The sequence below is a fragment of the Dendronephthya gigantea genome, unplaced genomic scaffold (assembly GCF_004324835.1).
Source record: "Dendronephthya gigantea isolate DGI-Jeju-01 unplaced genomic scaffold, DenGig_1.0 000036F, whole genome shotgun sequence".
Taxonomy (NCBI): domain Eukaryota; kingdom Metazoa; phylum Cnidaria; class Anthozoa; order Malacalcyonacea; family Nephtheidae; genus Dendronephthya; species Dendronephthya gigantea.
The window spans coordinates 13,027-29,336 of NW_021163046.1; the positions used below are offsets into that span (position 1 = coordinate 13,027).

The 16,310-nt window shown below is 35.7% G+C and overlaps 1 protein-coding gene across 1 annotated transcript; it reads right to left on the reverse strand.

Annotated features, from left to right (window-relative positions):
* Window positions 1-39: 39 nt before the first annotated feature.
* Window positions 40-10,819, reverse strand: LOC114525952 (interferon-induced very large GTPase 1-like). Its single transcript, XM_028547413.1, has 3 exons — window positions 10,687-10,819; window positions 8,643-8,751; window positions 40-6,928 (listed from the first exon to the last, which is right to left on the reverse strand). The coding sequence occupies exons 2-3, from the start codon at window positions 8,722-8,724 to the stop codon at window positions 2,256-2,258; spliced, it is 4,755 nt and encodes a 1,584-aa protein (XP_028403214.1). The 5' UTR covers window positions 8,725-8,751; window positions 10,687-10,819; the 3' UTR covers window positions 40-2,255.
* Window positions 10,820-16,310: the final 5,491 nt, after the last annotated feature.

A 16,310-nucleotide genomic window follows, 5' to 3' on the forward strand; every position in this document is an offset into this window, starting at 1 on the left:
TTCATAACTAGTCAGTATACAACGATTCAATGCAGTGATTATAGGACGTGTTGAAAGATCTTTGCTATATTTTTATCCTTTCTACAATCAAAATTCGCTTTTCCTTTTAGTACTTTTCCCGTTTCATGGCACTCGAAACCTAATCTGGGATATTTTATAGCATTTACCATCAAACCGTATTCTTCGGAAAATTATTTTGCAAAAACTGTCAGGCTATGAGAAGTATTTAAAAATAAACCAGAAAAAACGTTTTAAGCCAGTTACATCACAACATTTCACAAATCAATTACTTGTGTTCAATTCTTTTTGTTCAAACATTTACTCGGTTATTTTCGTTGCTGTATCTTTGCAACCGAGATTAAAAAACGCAAGATGCCACTGCTAGATGTTGTTGTTTGCGCCACATTCTGTCAGCAAAAAATTGGTTATGCTTCTCCATACATGAAGCCCATTTCCATTCTTTCACAAATTTTAGATTTTCCTTTCAGTATTTAGTTTTCGCAGTAGTTTAGGCAACTAAAACTGATTTCTGCTTTACACGCTTCAATGCTTTTCTTGACGCGAGATGTTTTCCATATTCGAAGTTTTCTTTTTTCCATGTTGTTTTTTCTGCAGCTTTATTGTATACTATACATGTCCTTGTATATTATGATTGAATATATGTTAACGATGGATTCATAACTGTTATAAAGACTTAAGATTGGACCCAAATTCCGTAGCAACTGTATGTTGTTGTCGATAATTCTTCACAGTTTATATATCAGAAGTTTATATTCAGATGTACTCTCCTATACATCGATGTTTGAAACCCATCATGAGGTACCATTTATATAGGAACGATATATAACTTTGACATATTTGCTTCCATTACCTTCAATCGGGGTAAAATTGACGGTATATATATCCACAGTTAGTACAGATTCGATATCACATGTCAATCGACGAAACGATGAACACCGAGTAGCTACATAACCACCATCCAATCGGTAAAATATGTTGTTGTTTAAAATGTTCTTGATCACATAAAATGCTTTGTAGAATGTTGTGATTCAACAAATTATATAAAACATTTGAACACATGCAACTGTAAAGATAATTTCATAGCCCGGCTGGTTTTTTACTCGGGCTACCGTAGGTAGAGCGAGTTGAAAAATGGGCTCAGTTTTTACTTTTGCGTCGCGAGTTTACGAAAATCAAGCGTGGGCGTTACAAGCTCAAGCGAGATAGCTGTAGCCCGAGTGAACGTCTTGTTTAGCAAAAATCGGGACCGCAAATTTAAAGTACAAAGCGTTCCAGCATATCTCAACATAGACCATGCACTGTTTTGCATCGTTGTATCTTCTACATAATAATAACATTAACGGTATTGACCTGACTTTGACAAATCAGCTAATGATGATTTTCAGTCATATTTAAGCAGTGATATCTAATCTATGTGCCTATCTCTTCCGAGCCGATGAGGTAAAAATAAATAGAAAATACTAAAAACTAGTTTACTATATATACATTGCATTCAAAAGCTAAATATCGTTGCTAAGGCTCATGTGAAATCAATGTTTCATATTATAGCAACATGATTATACATGCATCGATAATTAATAAAGTTAATCACGTCCGAAAAATGAATTTATAGAGAATATAACAACTCTACATATAGGTAAATACATATATATATAGAAAACTAATCTACAACAATACCATACAGAGCAAAAAACAACTTCCAAACGTCTTCATATAGGAAAAGGGAACCAACAAACAATCGGGTTGCTTATCGCCGAGTGCATTCCAACCGAGTCAGCAAACGTGATGGTTGATTGAAGGACCAGTAAGGTGGGTTTGATCATCGGTAAGACCAAGGAAATGTAAACAGCAACTTGTAGTTGAGTTTGTGGTGTTGCATAATTTATATGTGTAAGAATATTGAAACGTTTTTGTGCATTATAAATGTCAGTCATGCATGTCTATATATGCTGCAGGAATATACTGTATGACTGGACTATTTTTATATAACTGGAGTGCATCTATACCTTTATTCAGAGATGATGTAATCTATACCTTTGTTCAGTACAATATGGAAGAAAATTGGTTGTGTATGCAGGCTTTTAGTTTAAAAGTTCTAAATGACGTTTCCCGTTTGTAACACAACGTTCGTGCGATTAAAATGTGTGACATAATTATGAACTGAAGAACGTCTCTCATGTTTATTTCACTGTTTTGTATTACGTATAACCGGTAACGGTTCAGAGTCTAGCTATTTACAAGTCGTATTCATCCATAAGCTGTTCTTTCGCTTTTTTGAAGGAAATGAACTTCCAAGAAAAAGGACTGTCAGACTTGGCATCATGTTTCTGTGCCAGTTCTTTTGAGAAGGTTGCCATAAACCACTTCCAATACAATGATGATTTGAGTGATTTCTCACCAGTAATTTCCCACGATTTGTAATAATCATTGACAGAACGATACTCCTTGTACGGGTGCTTTTCCAATAATGTATCCAGGTTTAGAAATGTCTTGTCTCCAGTGACACACTCTGTGCAAATATTGGTGCTTAATTTCTCAGTCACGTTCTTTATACCAAAAATTCCCATTGGACGATGGGATTTCGTAGAATGCGTGGTATGATTAGGCATGCTTTCATCACACAAAGCGTTGCAAAATGGGCAAATAGATTGACAGGAAAACATCTTTTCAAACAACGAATTCAGCGATCCACACCAAATGTGAATGGTCGCAAGATCAACATCACGAGTGGTTAAAGTTTCAAAATGATTTTTTACCTTTTCGTCAACTGTTTGAATGAACACGTCGACATCATTCCGATCCTCAATGGCGGCCACAACAAACATTTCTTTCTTAACAACGAGTAATGTAAAATTTTCTACAAACTGGTCAATCCAAGACGTCAATTTCTTGTCTCCACTCTCTCTGCCCTTGTTGGCGAGTAAAATAGCACTTTTAACTTCCTCTCTTATCTTTTTGACTTCTTCTTGAAAACATGAGTTGATGAAAGGCAGGATTTCACTTAAACAGTAGTCTTTAATTGATTCCATAAATTTTTCTCTCAAAAATTCAACAGGATTGTCAAGATATGGAATGTACGAGGCAAATTCACCCTTCTCCATGAGTTCAATGAGGACTTTAGCATGAAAACGACCTTTGCTCTGGAAATCGTTATTTTTCAAAACTTCTCTTGTCACTATAAGACCCATAGCTGACTCCAGCGCCGAATCGATTTGCTTTTTAAGTACTTCAAAGAGCGAAATAGCAACCAACTCTTGTTCTTTGTTTGGGTGTATCTTTCCAATACAGTATCTTGCTAATGATGGCTTCAGTTGTTTTTCTAAGTTACCTCTAATATCACGTTCTTTTACAAAGCGCTCATGCATCTTTAGAAAAAAATTGTAAGATTGGGCAAAAGCATTTTGCAAGATGTTATATTTTGCAGAATTTTTAAAATTAAAGCAATCAGTAGCTTCTTCATCTATGGTGGTAAACACGATGTAGTACAATTCTTCAAGGTGATGCTGGGTAAACCCATTACCAGATTCTGATGCATTCTTGGCATAATTTAATGATTTAGTGATAACAATTTTATTGATCTGTTTAGCACAAAGAACACAAAGTCTCTGAGTTTTACGCTTGTTGAATAAATTCGTAAGAAGGTTCATGTTGTATATAAGATCATTAATACCAATAACCACACTACCCTTCACAGGGATTGATATGTTCCCGATGTTTTCCGTTTTTAATAGAACAGAATATTTTTTAGTAAGGAAACTGACCATTTCCTCCTTGATGTCAATTTCCTTTTCCTGTAACAGTGGGACATCTTTCATCCATTCTAGCCATGCTTTTTCGAAAAGATCTTCCAATTTTTCTGGAGCTTCATCTTTATAAGTTGAGGAAAACACTTTAGCTTTTGCCGTGATCTTCTCTTCATAGGATGTTCTTTCTTCTTCAATATCCTGAAGTTTCTGAAAATACGAGTAGGTTTTGAAACATTCATTCATTACCTTAGTCTCTTGATTTTTCTCCTCTGTCGCAATTTTTTTCCATATTTCCTCTCGCCACTTCGCAAGAATTGCATTATCTTCATCTTTTTCAAAAAAAGCATCCATTTTTTCTTTCATTTTATCTCCAAATTCACGCGCTTTCTTTCTTATTTCACTTTCTATTTCATCCCATTTCTTCTCTCGTTCATCCCGCGTGGAGCAATTTTCCAAAGTTATGCCAATATTTATTTTAAGTTCGGCCATTCCCGTGTCCATAACAGTCGTTGATATTGTGAAATACTTTTCGTCTAAAGACGTTCGGGCTCTGATTTCGCTTGCATTCTGAAAACTGAATATGAAATTTTCCTTAAGAATTGCTTCCCACAGCATGACTACCCTGTTTCGAAAATAAGATACAGAAAAGCGAGGAATTTCTTTTGAACACATTAGAGTAGTAATGCCCCTTTTGATTGTTTGACAATATTTTCCGTATTTAGGATTCACTGGAGCCATTGGCGGATTTCCTTCCAGAAGGGAGGGTAAATAGAACACGTCTTCGTTTTCATTGAATGAAATGATATCATTAAATTTGTTATATTTGTCATCACATTTTTCTTGAATTGCAGCAAGTTTCGTCATTTTATCCAGACTTTCTATCAGGGTTGAACGCTTGTCCTTCAATTTAACATTAGCGTCCAGGGCTATAACATTGTGGTGGACAATTCTGCAAGATATCTTCTTCATTTGGACAAGCTTCATCTTCAAAAATGCGAAGACAGCTATCTCCAAGAACTCTTTCATCTCACTTGGATTTTCACCCATAATATTCACTATAGTTACATCGGCTAAACCAATCACGAAAGTCGCCAGCTCATTGTCATGTTCTCGCGTGAGGGGATCTCCAGATCCTCTCAGACCTTCAGTATCAACGATCAAAACAAAGTCAAATTCTGAAGCTGACTTGAGTGAATGACTGACAGGGAGAAGAGTTGCAAAAGCTCCACGAGTACACCTCCCAGCACTGACTGGAAATTCTAAACCAAACATTGTGTTTAACATTGTCGACTTACCTGAACTTTGGATTCCTACAACAGAAATTACAAATATTTTCGCATTTTTTGTTTTCTCCTCTAGTTTAGCAAACACAGCTTTGAACCATCGGAGTGGAATGTAAAAGGAATCGCCATCCAGTATCTCAAGAGGTTGTCCTGAAAGCAACATGTCTGCTGCAGCACCTGCATAGTCGTTTGTGTGAAAATCCGAGAGTTGGTACAGTTGCGCAAGTTCCCTGATGATATGTTCTACTCCAAACGAGAAGTTTTCCGGCTGATCGTTTTGAGCCTGATGCTTCAGTGACATCTTATTCAACTGTCGCTTCAACCTATCCAGGGCTTTGTTTCTTTCGAATTCGTTCATCATTGCAAAATAATTGAAAGAGTCGCGAATATTTGTATCAAGGCTTTCAAAGGAATTCTTTTGAGCTTTCTCATTTTTATGAATCTTTTGATATATTTTTTCTTTTTCCTCCGTTGTAATTGTGTTACCATCACTTTTTGGACAATGCATTTTGCGTTCCAACTTCGCTAATTTTGAAATGTGCGTTTGCAACTTCATGCGACTTTTGGCTTTTTTGATTCCATCTTTTAACCAGTTGTCCACAGTTTCCCCAAATTGTGTAACTTGTTGATCGTCATCAAATGAAATACCATACTCACGAGCATCTTGTGCATGGTCCGCTAAAGACTTTGGCTTCACGTCTTGAATATTCTTTTGGATATTTTTTTGGATTCGCTGAAGGAACTTGGGTTTGTTTTTGTTCACTATTAAAGAGATCTTATTATCATGCGTTTCTTTTAAATCTTTGAAATCTTTCTTCTGTTCATTATCCTGTATTTTTTGGGGGAAAATAAGAATGGTTTTTATCTTCCTCTGAGCTATTTCAGTCACAATTTCTTTCACAGTTTCATCTGGACTCTTCATGATCATAGGTAGTATTATACATACTACGGATGAAATCTTTAAAAGAACATCGCGCTGCGTCTTAAACATTCCAGCGTCTCCTCTAAGATTTGCAAAACAAATTTCATGTTGTAGATATTGTGTTTGCTCCTGATCTTGTCCAGGTAGATACCAGATCAACTCTACCAATCCATGAACAATTTTCCTTGTGATGCCACCACCCCTAACTTCACTGTTGAAAAAGTATTGATGAGCTGTGCTCCCGTCACTCATAATTTTATTAATCAAGGATGATTTCGACATTTCAGGTCTGCCGATGCGGATAAAGGAAACCACAGGAAATGGATGTTCCGTAACAAATGCATTTATTGGGCCTGAACCACTATTCCAACACTTTGTGATGTTCTGCAAAGCTGATAGCAACATTGTGATGTTTTGAGAAGGCGCTGCGGGATCAGGAAGAAGAAACGGAACGCTAAGCTGACATTCAGACAATTTTACAGCAAAATAACGTCGCAAAAAATTATCGGAACAATAAAAAACTGCCAGCAATGCATCCATTGAACTGATATCAAGAACGTCATCTTCATCACTGCTGTCATCGGAGCCGTCATTACTTTTAGATTCAACCCTTATTTGATGTGGATTAGCTTCCCCCGTAATAAATTCACGGACATGGTAATCAACTATCATTAGTTTATTAAAAATGTAATTGGGTAGTTGATCTAAAGACGTTAGTTGATCGTCGCCTAATGTATGGTTATCAATTGTTCGAGCACGTTTTAAAGTTAAGTTTTGATTAGGATTTAAGTTAAGATCATCCCAGAGTTTTGTGAGTGCATTATTAGTGTTTGTGTTTGTATCTTGTGTGTTTGTGATCTCAGCTGCACTAGTTGTCATTTTTGAACCTTCAGAATTGCCCTTTTGTTCTGGTTGATCCTCCCCAGTTTTGAACCTGAGAGAATTTATAGTGGGTACTGCGAATAGAAAACAGGAAATCAAACATTAATTCGATATTTTGTTTCAACTTTCAATTATTTGATAGGCAAAAAATACGAAAAGATTTCCTCTACTGAGGCCCCGTCTATATATACTCGTTTTCATTTGCATGTATGGTCGATTGATTGCATGGAGCTGCTGTTAAGTGTTACAAACGATAACAAGGTGTCAAAGCATCGAATGGGAATCAATCCAAAGCTTAAGACCGTCGTTTTAAATAGTCTTCGTTTTCAAACCATACTAATATGACGTGTACGCGTTTTCAATTGCATTAACTTTTTGAAACTATTATTTCTCTGTTCCGGTTAAGAATTTTTTATCAAGTAGAAAAGTTTTGATGTGGTTCAGAAGTATTAAAATCATATGAAACGACTTTTTAATCTGTGTAAAATCAGTGCAAATTAAGAATACGCTTAGGTGCTTTTGTAAAATACACTAGCTATATTTGCCGTTCATTAACAACAACAGGTAGAGTGGAAGGAAAACGTAGATTCATTAAAGAGCATTTTAATGTCACGATAAACAAAGAAATTAAGACTCAAAAGCGTTCAATAATCAAATAATTAGCAGCGCACCTTACATAAGAAGAATAATGACAGTCAATATCAAACTATGCAAACTCATATACATTAGGACCTGTTTACATTATACCGGTTCGCATAATCACGATATCAATAAAACTATGGCAGACTGATCAGAGGGAGATTTACCCCCAAAAGTATGACAGCATGACTGATTTAATATAACATGATCTTCCAAATAAATAGACCACAATAACGCCCTAATAGACCCAATGTTTTGTCAGATTTTTCCCTGTATTCGCCTAGAGGCATTTGGGCATGGTATGCGCCAACTCTGTGTCCAAAGCGGTCTTGCATGGCTGGGCGTGCAATATCGGCTTTAACAATCGCCTTCAAATAACTTTTGGCTTATTCGACGATATTCAAATACGGTGGCAATACCCGCAAGTGAATCGGTTTTCTCTTTGCTGTCCAGGGGCAGATGTGCAAGTGCACCGTCAAAAATGAGATACTGCTGACCTTGTTCGTTAAGGTGGTCATTGTGTCCTTGAAAATTTAGCGAATGCTTTTCTGGTCATTCAATGCAACCACCCTAATTGTATGATGTACCAAACCAAAACGATGGGTAACACCGCCAGACAAATGGTGATATTCCTTCTGGCCTATGAGAGCACGTCAATGGCTTCTGCCGGGTCCAGATATTCAAGCCATACTCGTCTATGAAAACCGTATTATGAATGTTTGCTTTTTCAACGAGCTGGTTATCATAATCGTGGCGTCGTTCTATGACATCTCGTCTATTACGGTCTACTGCGAATTTCAACGAATACAACTACCATCCAAATGTCTCACACTCGTTCAGGCGTTAAGATGGATCTATGTTTTCCTGTATTAAAACTCCACCTGTTGTTAATGAACGGCAAATAGCGTACAAAAGAAAAAGAAAGTGGGCCTTTTTTTGCAAGAAAACTGTCATCAATTAAAAATAAGAAACAATTCCAAAATAATTTAACCTATACACCCAAAATATTAGTCCCAAATAACACCCTTTAAAGTTGACTTGAACTTAAAGGTAATAATTGTTTAATATTTTCAAGGCAGAAAACTATTATGAAGTATAAAAAGAACAACAACTGTTTGCGTTTTTAACGATATACTTGTAATCTCATACCATTCTCTGCTTCTCCACTTGCTATGTCGTCATGTTCTTTTGGGGGATTTTTTAAATTTCCCCCGTCTCCTTTTTTTTCCATGTTTCCACTTTTCCTGTTCTTTTAACTCTAAAATAGAATTCAGGTCCTTCTCGTAATGTACAGTAGGAGTAGAAACATGCATGGATAATTAAATAAATGGACAGGATATTATTTATTGTTTTCATCATTGTGATAGCCTTGAAGCCTGTGAGGTTTTCGTGACGTCCTCAAATAACTGCACGTTCAGCAATAATAGCTACAGCTCAAAATATAGTGAACAAAAAGCAAAAAATATAAACGCCATGCTACGCCACGCCTTGCCGGAGGTTATATAGGTTATATAAGCTTTAAGAAATAAGTTTATAAACTTAAAGTCGTCAAACAATTTAAAAATCTAACAATCTACATCTAACAATCCCAATGCTAAAAGGATCTTTCCATCATAGCATTTAACAAATAAATCAATGACGAATAATACATACTCGTGTTTAAGAGCAGATTAGGGTTAGGTAGTCGTCTGAATTATTAAATAAATTTAATGAACGAGCCTATATATTTACCTTTCAAGGATGCGGTGTGTGACGGTAATTTATTATCAAAGTCAATTTCAGTTGCGATGGGGCTATGTTTGCGAGGGATTTAGTTTAGCAAAAAGGCAAAATAATCGGCACGATTTTCTTACAAAGTCGCACCGGAACAGGGATACCGCGCAGCGGCAATTCATGAATTGCAATGGATGAGGGTAGGAACTGCGGTGAAATATTGTGTTATGATATAAAAATGATATTTATCGGTTTTTTAGTCCAATTAACTAAAATAACAACCAAACCAGTAATGTAAGCCAGTAAAATCTTAGCAGCCTCCATGTAAACGAAATACTTACAATTACAAGTTTCCTCTTGGAAAAAGATCATGCAGACAAAACAAACAAGATATCGATGGAATAACCATGATTCGAGAAACAATATATGATCGATAAATATCAAAGATCATCTCACGTTTCAGGCCAAACACGCAAGCCCTCTTTACATCAGACGCCGAGAGTTATGTAAATAATGTAATTGCCGAAGTATTTGACATTGTGTTTTCTAGACGACGAAAGGTAATTATATTTTTACAGAAGGAATTGATCCATGAAAATTATTATGTCAAAAGTGAAAGTTGCTCTGTACTGTAAGTTTCCAGCTGTGCTGCTAGATTTAAGTATTGTTTATTGTTCATGAAGACAGGCATAAATGTTCACGAATTTTATAGAGAATGTTTAGAAACCTAAAACCTTCAAACAATTCAAAAATGTAACAATCCAGATGTTGAAAAGAGCTTTTCGTCATCAATAATCATTATCGTGGATGATTCATTGCATGACTTATTTTGCTGGAATTTAATATTCTTCTACAACTTTCACTTTTCACAAAGGCTAAGTCATGGACCAATTATTTCCTTTGAAAATGATTAATCAACATTCAACTTGCTTTGAACAGTTGGCAATGCATACAAACTATTTGCACAGTGTATAAGGAACACGAGTAAAGTAGAGTTGACTCAACAATCATTTCTCCCGGAATGACCTCAATTTTGCCTGTTCAACTCTTTTAAATCTATTTATACATCTATAACAGCCTTTTCGCTATTTACCTTTCAAGGCGTGAGAGTAATTTATTACCAAAGTCAATTTGAGTTGTGAGGGATTTAGTTTAGCAGATCGAGGCAAAATAATCAGCACTGTTTTCTTACAAACAAAATTGCTTCTGAACACAAAGATACCGCAACAGTGTTCACGATCAGCTATGCACGATAACGATTGCATTTATAATGAATGCTTTACTAGTCAAATTATGCACTATTACAACTGAGCCGATAATATTAGTGCTGAAAAAAGCATTCGGAATAAAGAATTGCAATGGATGAGTCATAAAAACTGCGGTGATATATTGTGCTATAATATGACCATAAGAATATTTATCAGTTTTTAAAGGTAGGTCTTTAAAATCTTAGCAGCCTCCATGTAAACGAAATACTTACAATTGCAAGTTTCTTCTTTGAAAAAGATCATGCAGACAAAACAATCAAGATGGAACAACCATGATTCGATAAACAATATATGATCGATAAATATCAAAGATCATCTCACGTTACAATTTTTCAGATATTAATGTTTCAGGCCAAACACGAGCTCTCTTTAAATCAGACGCCGAGAGTTATGTAAATAATGTAATTGCCGAAGTATTTGGCATTGTGTTTTCTAGACGACGAAAGATAATTAACTAATCCATGAAAATTATTATGTCTAAAGTGAAAGTTGCTCTGTTCTGTAAGTTTCCAGCTGTGCTGCCAGATTTAAATATTGTTTATTGTTCATGAAGACATGCAGGTATAAATGTTCACGAATTTTATAGAGAATGTTTAGAAACCTAAAACCTTCAAACAATTCAAAAATGTAACAATCCAGATGTTGAAAAGAGCTTTTCATCATCAATAATCATTATCGTGGATGATTCATTGCATGGCTTGTTCTGCTGGAATTTAATATTCTTCTACAACTTTCACTTTTCACAAAGGCTAAGTCATGGACCAATTATTTCCTTTGAAAATGATTAATCAACATTCAACGTTTAATTAAGCTGCTACAATACTTGAACAGTTGGAAATGTATACATATATATCATTTTTGACATATAGAGAGATCTGATTGTCTTTCTTCTCTCGCTTTATTGAAAAAGGACCTCCTTTGCCGCTTTCATTTGATCAACTACATCTAAGCAGTTCTTTCGACGTTATTTTATTATCGAGGACCAAAGTTACGATATATCAATATATATATCAATATATGTATATATTCGCCAGGTATGCATGCATGACCGTTGGGAATATTAGAAATGCATTCCCTGATTTTTACGCTGGAAATTCGTTTAAGCCTTAATATTTCTTATTATTTCTGTTTTTTATAGAACAAAGGCCATGCAATTGCTGTATTGAAGACAAATAAAGTACTTTGAAATTGATGGTATGCTTGCATATACAAACTATTTGAACAGTGCAAGTTTTCCTTGACGAATTTATTTGCTCGTGCGTTGGCTACGCGAAAAAAGTCAGTTTCCTTGAAAAGGAACCTTGTTCCAAAGCTAGAGATGCCAGCTTTTCAATTTGGAAAAATGCTCCTGTGTACGACCGTCAAGGAAAACTTTGACAAGGAATTGCGCAATAATATATCTTCGAGGGGGGGGGGGGGGTTATCATTTTGTTTGTTTTGAGATTCGGTCGTATACTCATTTTTTATCATGGCTCATATTATCGTAAGACTTGCCAAGAAGAATTTGTCAAATTCTCGCGTACACACGAGCAAATAAAACTTGGCAAGGAATGAAGGAAAACTTGCCCGTCTGTACGGGGCTTAATTTCTCCCAAAATTACCTTATGCAATTTTACCTTATGATCTGAATAGCACAAGAGTAATCAAGCATTTGAAATAAACGACAAAAATTTTAATTGCAAACATGTTTTGACTTAACTATAAGCCATCTTCAGTGCGAATGAATTAGTTATTTACATTATGAAATATATAAAGTAGAAATATGATGCAGGCGAGGTGATACTCGATGAATAACATAATTATTTACAACAATGATTGACAACATAGCGAGATATACAAGTTATGCATAATAAGTAGAACAACACGATAGACAAAAATTATAACTAAAAAATAGTATTAAAACCTGTTTGTTAAGATCTGGTTTTGTGTTTAGGAATGTACAGAGCCTCCTTGAGGTTTGAGAGAGAAGGAAGTGTTAGCAGTGTCTAGGATAGCGAAGCAAGAGCGGGTGTATTTAGATTTGCAGTTAGGGTTTTGTTAGTGTTTATAGACGTGTGAGTTTTTGCCAGTGGGGTGTGTTCTTTGACCCTTGTGGCGTGATCAAAAACTCACACGTCTACAAACATTAACAAAACCCTAACTGCAAATCTAAAAACACCTGCTCTTGCTTCACTATCCTAGACACTGCTAACACTTCCTTCTCTCTCAAACTCAAGGAGGTTTTGTACATTCGCAAACACAAACCAGATCTTAACAAACAGGTTCAGCATTTTAATACAATTTTTCAGTCATAATTTTTGTCTGTCGTGTGTTTCTACTTATTATGCATATCTTGTATCCTATTATGTTGCTAATCATTGTTGTAAATAATTATGTTATTCATTGAGTATCACCTCGCCTTTATCATATTTCTACTTTATATATTTCATAATGTAAATAACAAATTCATTCGCACTGAAGATGGCTTATAGTTAAGTCGAAACATGTTTGCAATTAAAAATTTTGTCGTTTATCTCAAATGATCAATTTTACCTGTTCAACTCTTTTAAATCTATTTATACATCTAACAGACTTTTCGCTATTTACCTTTCATGCGCGCAAAGCGTGACGGCAATTTATTACCAAAGTTAATTTGAGTTGTGAGAGATTTAGTTTAGCAGAGGCAAAATAATCATCACTGTTTTCTTACAAACAAAATCGCTTCTGAACACAAAGATACCGCAACAGTGTTCACGATCAGCTATGCATGATGGCGATTGCATTTATATAACTATTGCTTTACTAGCCAAATTACGCACTATCAACAAATTACGCACCATAATGTGCTGAAAAAAGCTTTCGGAGTAAAGAATTGCAATGGATGAGTCATAGGAACTGCAGTGATATATTGTATATATTGGTTACCCATTTCCAGAGTATTCCAGAACTCAAATGTACGATTAATGTAATAATTTTAAAGGCATAACATAAGAAATGTTTATGTATAACCGGAAACGTAAATTGACGATGAATCATGATTTCTCTGTCGCCTAATTTCAGTGGTTCCACTGAGAAAGATAATGGGAGGAGGGGGATATATTCTTGTTCTTTCAGTTGAAATTGTTCTTACAGCATGTGAACAAGAATATGAGAATATTTTGGGCGCGATTGCCTAATTTCGGCGGTTGAATCATAGGCGGCACTGCCTTTTTTTAGACTAAATAAATCAATTTTATACATACTAATCCTTTTATAGCTTGCGGCAAGGCGGCGTTACTGTGTTTGTCGCACGATGGTCTGTATATTTTATAATATCTTATAAATACAATGCAATAACATCACAAAAACTAAAGCATATTGATCATAAATGATTTCACTACATTCATACGAAAAACAACAAATTATGGGCCGCCTATATAGTTGAATTTCCTAGATTTCGATTTACAACAAATACATGGATAGATTTTATTATCATATTATACTTTAAACACGTAAACCTCACCCGAAACCACATCAGTGGCGCGGGTGTTGTTGCTTGCTTCAAATCAAGAAATGACCAATTTTGACGAGGAAATAAAATGTACTCTTAAAGACAAATAGAGTCCTATAAAGGCACATATATATGTGATATGCGTCATCTTCGTCTTATAACTGCTTAGGTGTTTCGTAAATGAGCTATTAAAACAGCATGAAGTTTTCTCAACACTCATTTTTCCCGAAATGCCATTAATAGTTATAAATATTAGCCCGACAAAACTGACAATTTTAATTTTAATTTCATCATATGGGTAATACCTCTCTTCAGGCGCCCAATAGTTACATCTTTGCAAGTGGGATTCACAGAGATGGAAAAGATGGAATATAGAGAGCCACCCAAAGACAGATCAATAACGCCTGCTAAACATGCCAGTTTTGCAAATAAATCGGCAAAGTATACCTTGCAGGAAGCACGAACATTCCATGATCACACAATAAACGACCGTACATTAACGTGCCCTGATCAAATACCTGAATATATATTTAAGAAATTAATGATAGTTGATTATCGTGTACGCGAGTTTAAATTTAAACCTTTAACATCGGATGAAAATAAAGTAAGAAGTAGTTATAACTCAGATAGTAGTGAAGATGAAAGCAGTGATGAAGATGTTCCTTCAGAGGACGAAGTCAATCCTATGGATGCCTTACTTCGTATATTTCGGTGTTCAGATAATTCTTTACGACGTTATTTTGCGGTGAAATTGTCTGAATGTCAGCTTAGCGTTCCGTTTCTTCTTCCTGATCCCGCAGCGCCTTCTCAAAACATCACAATGTTGCTATCAGCTTTAGAGAACATCACAAAGTGTTGGAATAGTGGTTCAGGCCCAATAAATGCATTTGTTACAGAACATCCATTTCCTGTGGTTTCCTTTATCCGCATTGGCGAAAATACCTTGTCAAAATCATCCTTGATTAATGAAATAATGAGTGACGGGAGCATGGTTAAAAAATTCTTCTTCCATAAAGATATGGAAGGAGGCTACGTCAAAAGGAAAGATGTTGATGGGTTAGTTGAATTGAGCTGGTATTTTCCTGAAAAGAGTACAAACAAAATAGTTCCACATGAAATTTGTTTCGCAAATCTTCGAGGAGACGCTAGTAATTTTAAGAAACAACTAAATGTCCTTTTGAAGATATCGTCTGTGTTATGTATAATACCACCCTCGAAGCCGTCAGACGTACTAGTCACAGATATTTTGAACACAGCAACCAACAGCGTACCGAAGGTCATTCTTATCTTTAATGAAAACAAATACATGGAAGACGAAGGTTTAAAAGCCAAATACGGTGGGAAGTTGTTCTCGTTAACGAGGAAAAGCACATCCAGCCACTCTCGTTTTATCCAGAGAACCCGAGACAATATCCAAAAGAATATAAGAGAACTTGGAGAAGTGAAGGCAATTCCGTTGAAAGAACTTGCATCTTTCGCACTTGAATATGGCGTCCATCTTGATCAATCACGTTCAAGATTGGAGAAGAGCGTGAACACTTGGCTAGAAATGGGCCTTAAAGAAGCAAAAGATCTCATGAAGTTGCAAAAGCATATCCCAGTATTTGCAAAATTAGAACGCAAAAGAAATCATTCAAAACTTCAGATTAGCGATTGGTCTAAAATTAACCACACCGAAGGAGATGCTCTTGACGTCTGTAAAGATTTTCAAGCAGAAAAAGAAGCCCAAAGAGCCTCTTTGATACAACTAGATAAAAGAGTTCTTACCTTGCTTAATTTTATTGCAATGTTGGATGAAAGTGAACGAAACAATGCCTTAAATGAATTGAAAAATAAGTTGGACAAAATGTCCCTACGGTTTATGACGAATGAAAGCTGCCAGAAATGGGTCGAAAAATCGCTTGAAAACCAATATGATTTTAACCATTTAGAACAAGAAATCTCAAAATACTCGTTTGGTTTAGAACACATCGTCAGAGAACTTGCTCAGCTTTACCAAATCGAAGAATGCAAATACGACTATGCAGGTGCTGCAGCAGACATGTTGCTTTCAGGACAACCTCTTGAGCTACTGGATGGAGATTCCTTTTACATTCCACTGGAATGGTTCGATGCCGTATATACTAAGCTAGAGAATAAAACAAACAACGCCAGAATATTTGTTATTTCCGTTTTAGGAATTCAAAGTTCAGGTAAGTCGACAATGTTAAACACAATGTTTGGTTTAGAATTTCCAGTCAGTGCCGGAAGATGTACTCGTGGTGCTTTTGCTAATCTAATTCCCGTTAGTGATTCACTCAAGACTGCTTCAAAGAGCGATTTTATTTTGATCATCGATACGGAAGGCCTTAATGGATCTTCTGATCC